The 10,164-nt window shown below is 33.2% G+C and overlaps 1 protein-coding gene across 1 annotated transcript; it reads left to right on the forward strand.

Annotated features, from left to right (window-relative positions):
* Positions 1–4,994: 4,994 nt before the first annotated feature.
* Positions 4,995–8,036, forward strand: LOC121785831 (LEAF RUST 10 DISEASE-RESISTANCE LOCUS RECEPTOR-LIKE PROTEIN KINASE-like 1.4). Its single transcript, XM_042184288.1, has 4 exons — positions 4,995–5,879; positions 6,320–6,346; positions 6,430–6,765; positions 6,864–8,036. Exons 1-4 carry the CDS (start codon positions 5,084–5,086, stop codon positions 7,751–7,753), a joined length of 2,049 nt encoding a protein of 682 aa, XP_042040222.1. The 5' UTR covers positions 4,995–5,083; the 3' UTR covers positions 7,754–8,036.
* The last annotated feature ends 2,128 nt before the right edge of the window (positions 8,037–10,164 follow it).

The following is a 10,164-nucleotide window of genomic DNA, read 5'->3' on the forward strand; positions in this document are numbered from 1 at the left end:
AGACGATGAACTTTATGTCGTCTTCAATTACTGCCTATAATCACTTTGGAATTTTATTTATTTTCCCTTCAATTTCGGATAGGTGTGTATAATTACGATTCTTGAAACAAAACATCATGTTGTACTATGCAATGTATTTCCCCCACAAAAGTCGTCAACAAATGCATTATTTTATTTTTATTTGTCTCCTTACATATATTAAATGGAGTATAATACTATTCAAAGTCCATTTGATCATGCAAGCCTTATCTAATGAAAAAAGGGAAAATAGGAAGAGGAGATGTTTGTGAACTTTTCCATTAATTATCAAAATCAACTGCCTCATTTTTTATAAAATAAAAATACTTAAAAGCCAAAGATTGACAAGCACAGCATAATCTCCCATACATAAAATAGTTCGTAATATAAATAACAAAAAATTATGAAAAATAGCAATAAAAAGAAATTCTTCTATCCAAATGAGCCATATTATGTCCCAGTCGGCAACCACTAGGAAATATTAAAAACGATGAGCATTTCAGCAATTTAATCCCCCAAAAAAACATATTACACCCATATAAAATATGTCCAATTTAACGCACAAAAAGCCTAAAACTACCCATTTTTAGTGAAGAGTAACCATAAATCCATAATAGTTAAGGCTTGACATTTTCTTTGAGAAGAAAACCTGTGACACTCTTCAATAATGTTCGTACATGCATGTACTTATCTCAATTCAAACAAATTATCACCATCTTTCTTTTACTTCTCAAATTTGACTTTTTTTTCAATTAAATTATTGGAGAATATATTCTTGGAATTTTGATTTATAAGCATTAGATTTTAGAATAGATTGGACTCGTCTTAGCCATTATATATACTAAATATATCTCGTATTCATTTTAACATTTTTAAATAGTACTATATATAAATAAAAAGGAGTAATAGTATTATGTAATGGACTACTATTATAAGTGAATGATGCATTCATACATCCCTCCATTATTCAATTATTTGAAGAATATACTAATTTGAAACAGATTGATTCAATAAATAAAGTGGTAACAACTGATTAACTACTATAACTTCTTACTTAGTGAAACAATTAGTTATAAACATACTAATTAATTAATTAATTAGTAGTATATTACTAAGCCAATTTTCCAATTAAAATACACATGTTCGGAATATTATTCAGCTACATGTGTACGGTTCATGCATTTAGATAATGTAATGCATGAATGCTGAAAGACATGATGTTTCTGTCACATCAATTAGGATTGACGTCTCATCCACAGTACATGCAGCAGGTGGGATGTAGTGGCGGCGTCACAAAAGGTCGAGTTTGCCCTTTCAAGCCCTGAGGGTGTTATGGTCCGAAAAAACAAGGTTTGTGATTATATAATTTGTTAGATACCTGTGATGAGATTTTTAAATGTTAGGGGTCTCTGCTGTTACAGAGCGAAAAGTTAGGGACCTTTTGTGCAGTTCACTCAAAATGAAAATAGTTTCTATTTTTAAAAACAAGGGTAGTATACAATTCAATAAAATTTTTACAAATTATAAAATTCTTTACTATTATTATTATTATTATTATTAATTGAAAATTTGATTTTAGAAAATACTGTTCTTATATTTGAAGGATGAATATTAAATACTACTCCATCGGTTGTCCTTACTTATCACTAGTTTACTAGTTTTCTTTTTAATTCATCTGTAAATATTTATCACACTTATTTTTTACTCCCTCCGTCCCATAAAAATATGGACAATGGATATGGCACGAGAATTAAGACAAAATTGGTAAAGTAAGAGAGATGATGAGAATGATAGTTAGAGTAGTGTTAATAGATAGTGTGGGCTACATTATTAAATTGATATATAGCTTTCCAAAAATAGAATGTACATATTTTTGTAGGACGAACGAAAATGAAGGGTGCACATATTTTTATGGGACAAAAATGAAAAGTGCACAAATTCTACTAACTCATCATCACTCACATTTTATTATAAAATAGAGTGAACTACGCAAATGGTCCATGGACTATGTATTTTGCACGTCAATGGTCCCTGAACTTTAAAAATATCGTAGATAATCCGGATAATCACATTTTTGATATTTTTTCACTTTTTAGTCTTATTCTATACCAAAAATACCCCCAATTTTGGCCTACCACAAACTTTACTTTATATACTACATCATCCATTTCTTAATTTTGACTTTGATTTTATTTTCACCACATTGAGCATATTAAGTGGGAAAATAAAATAAATCAATTCAAGCCATAACATATATAGAAATAATGTGAAATAAAAATTTTGTGGTATTATGTTCAGTCATTCAAAATTGCGAATGCTTATGTTCCTATCAAGCATAAAAAATTCTATTTGTAAAATATCATCAAACTTTTGATATATTATGCATTAATCATTATACAAAATTAATGAAACATATAGTAGGAGTACAAAACTATTAATTAGTATATCAATGTGCAAGTTAGAATTTAACCTTCCAAAACAAATTAATTTGATTAATAAAAAAAAGTATAAAAACAAAGATTGAATCGAAAGTTGAAGCTGAATATCAATTTTTTGAAAATATATAAAATTCAATGTGGTGAAAATAAAATCAAAGTTAAAATTAAGAAATGGATGATGTATATAAAGTAAAGTTTGTGGTAGGCCAAAATTGGGGGTATTTTTGGTATAGAATAAGACTAAAAAGTGAAAAATATCAAAAATGTGATTATCCCTTAGTTCAGGGACTATCTACGATATTTTTAAAGTTCAGGGACCATTGGCGTGTAAAATGCATAGTCCAGGTACCATTTGCGTAGTTCACTCTATAAAATAAAACTAATACTCCCTCCGTACCCATCGTAAGTGAGACATATTCATTTTGGATCCCCCATTATAGGTTAGACATTTCTTTTTATGACAAAAAGCAACATTTTATCTCTCTCATATTTTACTCTCTCATTAATTTTTTTTTTCTCATTCCTAATTTATTCTCTTTTTATACTCATTCCTAATTTATTCTCTTTTTATAATCACTACACACTACTCCCTCTATCCATAAATAGAATGGAAGTCTTTGTTTATTCTATCTTCGTTTAAGTTTTAACTACTAAACTCTTATTTGTAGATTATTTTCTAGTTAAAATGGAATCATGGCCTATAAATTTGATAGCCCACCACCATTAGGCCTTCTTCATGATTATTTTCCCCTGCCCCACAACCCACCACCGACCGTCAAATCAAATATTCAATGCAACATCTATGTCGGCAAATGAGTCAAAGAAGAGCCCATCAATTATGGATTTGCATTTGCGTAGTTGCTTCACCCAAATATATTAGGACTAGTACTACCTTCGTCCCTCTTCTGATTTATTATTTCAATTCTCATTTAACTTTTTACCATTTTTAACTTTTTACCATTTTTAATAATAGACCTTATATTATATTAATTTATTTCTATTTACATTTTATTAAAAAACTAATACTCCCTCCGTCCCAAGGAAGATGATCCCTTCCTTGGGCTGCACAGAATTTTATGCACTTTTATTTTGTGTGTTAGGTGGAGAGAGTAAAGTAAGAGAGAGGAAATAAAGTAGAGATAAAGGAGTTTCTACTCTTAGTAATAAGTCATCTTGGGTGAGACAAACTAAAAAGGAAAGTGAGTCATCTTCGGTGGGACGGAGGGAGTATATAAAAATAGGACTCACGTTCCACTAACTTTTTCAACTCACTTTTCATTATATTTCTTAAAATATGTGATGGGTCAAAGTGAGACAATATTTAGGGCAATGTTTTAAAAATCGGACCGGCCGGTTCGACCGGTTCAACCGCGAACCGGTCGGTGGTCCGGTCCGGTTAGCACTATAAAACCAGTGACATGTTCAACCGCCATGAACCGCCGAAACCGACCGGCCGGACTGGTCTGGCCGAGAACCGGAAACCGGTTCAAATGCTTTTCAAAATTTTATTCTAAAATTTTGGCCTTGATAGGGGTCGAACTCAAGACCTCCCGGTAAACTTACCAACAATTCTACCACTACACCACAAGAACTTATTGGTAGTAATTTGAAAATAAGTTATTTTCATATGTTAAACACGAAATATTTTATCTATATAAACTAATAATCCGTGTTTAATATGTATATATGTATATTAAGAATATGTGATTAATTATATTAAAAGTTTACTACTATTTGATTATATACTAGGAGTATTTACTAAATATATGTTTTTAATTTATGTTTATTCATATATCTTTGTGTATAATATAATTTATACATAAATATTAAATTTTTTATTTACAATATAATTTATATATTTAATTATATTTATTGATAAAAAGTTAATAAAATTCTATCATTCACTAAAAATATATTCTTTTTAATTTTATATTCTTTTAAGATAATTCATTTTAATTTTATATAATCTTTTAAGAAATTGTTAATTATAATATATTTCTTATATTTTAATTATACTTTTACAATCACTAATGTTTTATAATATAGGAGTTTATAATTATACATAGAGTTTAATACTAGTTTTTAATATTGTGTATTATAATTTATTATTGTATTTAAACTTAACGTCATTAAATATTTTATTATACTAGTACAAGACTTGTTTTCTATAATAACTATTAAATGTATAATACTATAATATTTATTGATAAAAACAGTATTTCGGTTCAACCAGTGAACCGGTTGAACCAGTAAACCAGTAATGACACCAATTCACTTGTCAGTCCGGTTTTTAAAATATTGGTCTAGGTAATAGAGGTAGTATAATTTTATATTGCCTAGAACCCCACAACCATATAATATACGTACATGCTTATATACAGCCTATTCTCGTTAGATACAAAAACATAACAATATGAAAAGCAGCACTGTAAGATTGAGATTGATTTGATACAATTGAAAGTCGCCAATTTACCAATAAATAAATCCCTATGATTCCGAAAACGACATGAGAGTCAACAAAAGGCAGCTAAGCTCCGATTCTTATGAATTCAACGTTCAAATATCTTATATCTCCCCACCATGCCTAAACCCACCAACTCCTTCCCTCTCACTCTTCCACCGCCGCCATGCCCCTCCTCCTCCTCATTCTCCCCGCCCTCCTCTTCGCGGCGACGCATTGCCAGCCCGACACCTACCCCAACTGCGACCGTACCTTCTCCTGCGGCTCCATCACCAACGTAACATTCCCCTTCCACGGCGGCGACCGTCCCTCCCACTGCGGAATCCCCGATTTCGCCCTCACCTGCCGCACCGGAAACACCACCGAGCTCGCCGGCACCTTCCGCGTCCTCCAAATCGATCAGATTCAGAAATTGCTCCTCCTCGCCCGCTCCGATCTCTACAACAACACTTGCCCTTCCCAATTCCGCAACGTAACCCTAAACGCCTCTTATTTCACATACAACACTCTCCCCCAAAACGAGCAACTCACTATGGTATACGGCTGCAACACATCCGTCTTCAATTCGACCGAGAGAGATACGACGGAATTTGGAATCAGGCGAGACAATCGCATCAAGTGCAATTCCACTGATTCTAATCTCTCGAGCGCGTTCTATTGGGTCGGACCACTTCCCAGCGATCCGATTCTGAAAATCATAACCTGTAACATTAGTGTCAATGTCCCGATGTTGAAGATCGCCGGCGATCGGCTGACGAACTCGACGCTGAGCCTTGGGGAGGCGTTGATGCAGGGTTTCAACGTTAGTTACAGCGTGCGGGATGAGAGATTGTGCTCCCAATGCAACAATTTGGGCGGGCAATGCGGGTTTACAGATCAGCTCATTTGCATTTGCGGCGATAGGGTTTGTCCTTTTCCTGTGACGCTCCCGCCAGGACCTAGTCCGGAGGCTGCTCCAGACGGTAATTAGGTTTCTTTTATCTGTGTGTTTGATTGGAATTGGTGAATTAGGTAGTTAGATTGTGTCATTGATTGGTCATGTTTATGGTGGAATTGTTTGAATCTGTAGATCATCACATAATGTTATGGTTGTTGTTTGAATCATTGTGAATGACATGTTTATGTGAGTAGAATTGTAGTTACAGAGTTGGGATAAGTATATAGCAATGCCATTTTTTGAAAATTCATTTGTATGTAATGACTCTGGAATAGATTATAAACTTGTTGATTGTTTGATTACTGCTGCTATGTAAATTGGTTATTAGAGTTAGATGCTCTTCATCTCAATTATTCTGTATAAGCCGGTTAACTTCCAGTTCCGTTCATAGCTGTGTAGTATAATCCTGAGGTTTCTTAGAGTTCTATACATACTCTTATTTTGTGAATTTCTTTGATGCTGCAGGAAACCGAAATACGGAAAGGAGTATAGGTACGCTGCCATCAGTAGTGTAGAAGTTATGCTTTTTTACACAAATGTTTAATGCTAGAAAAGCTTAATATGTGCGTGTGCAGGTCTTTTCATAGCAGGTGCAATTCTTACCGGTGTTGGCCTGGGATGGTTGATTTTCCATTGTAGGCAAAAGAGGAAGCAGAAGCTTGCATTGATGTCTTCTCAAACTGCAAGCAAGGATATTAGTTCTTCTCCTTCCATGAGAGGCCTCCTTTCCTTGCCTTGGAATCATTACACCAAAAGCATACCTTCGTATCCATCTACCAAGTCGGACTTCGGTAGGGAAAGTTCAGATTTTGGGGTGCAGGTCTTCAGCTGCGCCGAACTTGAGGAAGCCACTAACAAATTTGATCGTTCAAGAGAGCTTGGAGATGGTGGATTTGGTACTGTATACTATGGTTCGTATCCCATCCTTCTCGATCGTCATGATAAAAAAAATATTCTTCTCTTTGTCAAGTGCAGAAGCTGAAAATGTGACTTTCAATTTTTCAAACAGGGGTGCTTTCTGATGGTCGAGTAGTTGCAGTTAAGCGCTTATACGAGAACAATTTCAAGCGTGCAGAGCAGTTCATAAATGAGATTGAGATTCTGACTCGGTTAAGGCACCAATACCTTGTGACACTCTATGGTTGCACTTCAAGGAGAAGCCAGGAGCTACTGCTTGTGTATGAATATGTACCGAATGGGACAGTGGCAGATCATCTGCATGGAAAACGTGCCAAATCGGGCTTGCTATCTTGGCCTATTAGGCTGCAAATCGCCGTGGAAACAGCTGATGCATTAGCTTATCTGCATAAATCAGATATCATACATCGGGATGTCAAAACCACCAACGTTCTTCTGGACAATGATTTCCATGTAAAAGTTGCTGATTTTGGGTTGTCGAGGTTATTCCCCAACGACGTAACTCATGTGTCGACTGCTCCACAAGGGACTCCTGGCTATGTGGACCCTGAGTACTACCAGTGCTACCAACTCACAGAAAAGAGCGACGTGTACAGCTTTGGGGTTGTGCTAATTGAGCTCATATCATCACTGCCGGCAGTAGATACCAACAGGCATCGCCATGACATCAATTTATCGAACATGGCTGTCAACAAGATTCAAAACCATACATTGCACGAGCTGGTTGATTCAAGCCTTGAATTCAACACAAATGGTTCGGTGAGAAGGATGGTTACGTTGGTTGCAGAATTGGCTTTCAGATGTCTGCAGCAGGAGAAGGATATGAGACCTTCGATGCAAGAAGTGCTGGATGCTTTGAACGGGATAAAAAATGAAGACTCGAATGCTCATAAGGTGGAAATTGTCGACCTGTGCATGGATGACGATGCCGGTCTACTCAAGGGTAGCATGACATCCAAGTCACAAGATTCACTTCCTTGACACTGTCAAGTGTCTTCACCAACAATTTTTGTGGCTTTCGGCTTAAGATAGCTGACAAAGCAAGACACAGGCACTTGAAATTGAATATGTAGTTGAATCTTGATATGGCAGATTCCCAGGTATGTAAAAAATCTCAAGGATCTTGAATTCTATATATTGGAGTGAAAGGCTTGCAGTATCCACTGTCTAATTTGGAAGAGTGCTTGAATGCAAAATAGATACCACATTTGTATAGGATGTGACATGTTAAATGAACAATTTATATGTCTAATTTTGATGTTTATTCCTTTTTCTTGTTGTATTATACTCTATCTGCAAGTCAAGGGTAAGACGATGCACATTCCATTTTGGCGGGTGAAGAATCAATAGTTTCTTAGTCTTTGTTACCAAATATTCTAAAATAGTTTTAGTCAAACTTCTCCTTATAAATACTAACATTTAGTCAAATTTCTGAAATGTAAATGGCATTTTTTATGTTCTAGTATTTAATTGGGCGTAAGTAGATATCTTATTCTTCCCCAATCCTATAGATTTATCTAACTTTTGCTATGGCATAATGATAGCACGAGAATCAAATCAAATACTCCAATGGAACTTCCTAAATTCCTAATCCGTCTGCTAATTTCAAAGATTAACAGCTAATTACGTCAGAATATGTTTCTTCATTCATCACTAACCTATCGAGAAAATATTCCCTAGTCTAGTCATACCAAATTGGAAATATGACTTGGTGTTTTGACAAGTGTAATCATATGTAATATAGATATTAAATGCACTTAAATATAAAAGCTTTCCTCAATTTTTTTGCTTTTATTTCTTTTATTGATTATTTTTGCATATAATTTTTTAATACAAATAAAATTAAAGTTTTCTCCTACCTTTAGTATTTTATTTTATTATTTTGAAAATATCTTTAATCTTTTAAAAATTAGAATTAATTTATCAATATAGTAAAAAGGTTTAAATTATTCTCACATTTTATAACTACTTCTATAGATTTTTTTATAAATAAAATATAAGTATCATTTAATACTAAAGTATATTAATTGATTAGGACTATATTTAAATTTTCTTAGCATATTAGTAATAGTCATAAAAAAATAACTTTTCTTCAACCTTTATCATTTTATATGTTATTTAAATTTTCTTAGCATATTAATTCCTTTCGTTGCATATAAAATGGATGTTTTCTCCAACCGTTAATATTTTATTTTCTTGCTTTAAAAATTTCTTTTATTTTTATATATTATAAAAAAGTTAAAAGTTATAATTAATTAATTGATATACTAACATAGTTCAAATTATGCTAACTTCGTTAGCTTATTTACTAATTAATTTCAAATTTTAAAATTTTATCAGTATACACTATAAAAAATTATAAAAAAAATAAAAAGATAAAATTTATATACATCAAAAAATTTAAATAAAAGAAATAAAGGCCGCAAATTTGAGGAAAATGTCAATTATATTAGGTGTATTTAGCTTCCTATTATACATGAGTATTGATTACACTTTTTCAAAACACCATTAGTTGGGCACACCAAGTCATATTGTCAACTTAGTATGTATGGATTAGGGAATATTTTCTCTAATCTGTCAGCTCCTTCGCCTAAGTTGGGCACACCAACTTAGTATGTATGTGCCCAACTTAGTAAGTTGGGCACACCAAGTCATATTGTCAACTTAGTATGTATGGATTAGGGAATATTTTCACTAATCTGTCAGCTCCTTCGCCTAAGTTGGGCACACCAACTTAGTATGTATGTGCCCAACTTAGTAAGTTGGGCACACCAAGTTATATTGTCAACTTAGTATGTATGGATTAGGGAATATTTTCTCTAATCTGTCAGCTTCTTCGCCTAAGTACATATTAGGCTAATTATCTACTTTTCCTAATCTTCACTTTTAAATATCTCTCTCTCAAAATTTAACTGAGCGGATGTGGAATTCTAACAAATTATTAGGAGTATATTTTACATAAATATAATCTTATGTTACTAATTGCTAACCTTAGGTTGCATTCACTTTGGTTATAGTAGTAACTTATAAGTCATTCTCACTCTTATTTCTTTTCCATGCTTACCTTTAAAAAAGTAATTTCATTCTCTTTAATCTTCATTCGCCATTTTCATTTTGGGATAATATTATTGTTCATTATTGGCGTTCTCCTATTTCTTTATCGACTTATGATTTTATTCTCCAGCTAGTAATTCATTTCTTTTCTATTTTGATGCTCGAGATTCGAGAAGCTCCATTTAAATATATGTCCACGTTTATTTCCTTTTATACTTATAATAACTGCTAGTAGTTGCAGGGCATGTAAACTACAAATAAAGCCGCGTAATTCATTATTGCTTTACCACCATCTATAAATATAGATATATCTAATATTAGGTGAATACAACCACTAT

Source organism: Salvia splendens, chromosome 22 (genome assembly GCF_004379255.2).
Source record: "Salvia splendens isolate huo1 chromosome 22, SspV2, whole genome shotgun sequence".
NCBI lineage: Eukaryota > Viridiplantae > Streptophyta > Magnoliopsida > Lamiales > Lamiaceae > Salvia > Salvia splendens.

Coding starts and splice junctions, on each gene's coding strand:
- LOC121785831 (XM_042184288.1), top strand. CDS start 5,084: ATGCCCCTCCTCCTCCTCATTCTCCCCGCCCTCCTCTTCGCGGCGACG. Junction 5,880..6,319: donor TCCGGAGGCTGCTCCAGACG/GTAATTAGGTTT, acceptor TTGATGCTGCAG/GAAACCGAAATACGGAAAGG. Junction 6,766..6,863: donor ATTTGGTACTGTATACTATG/GTTCGTATCCCA, acceptor TTTTTCAAACAG/GGGTGCTTTCTGATGGTCGA.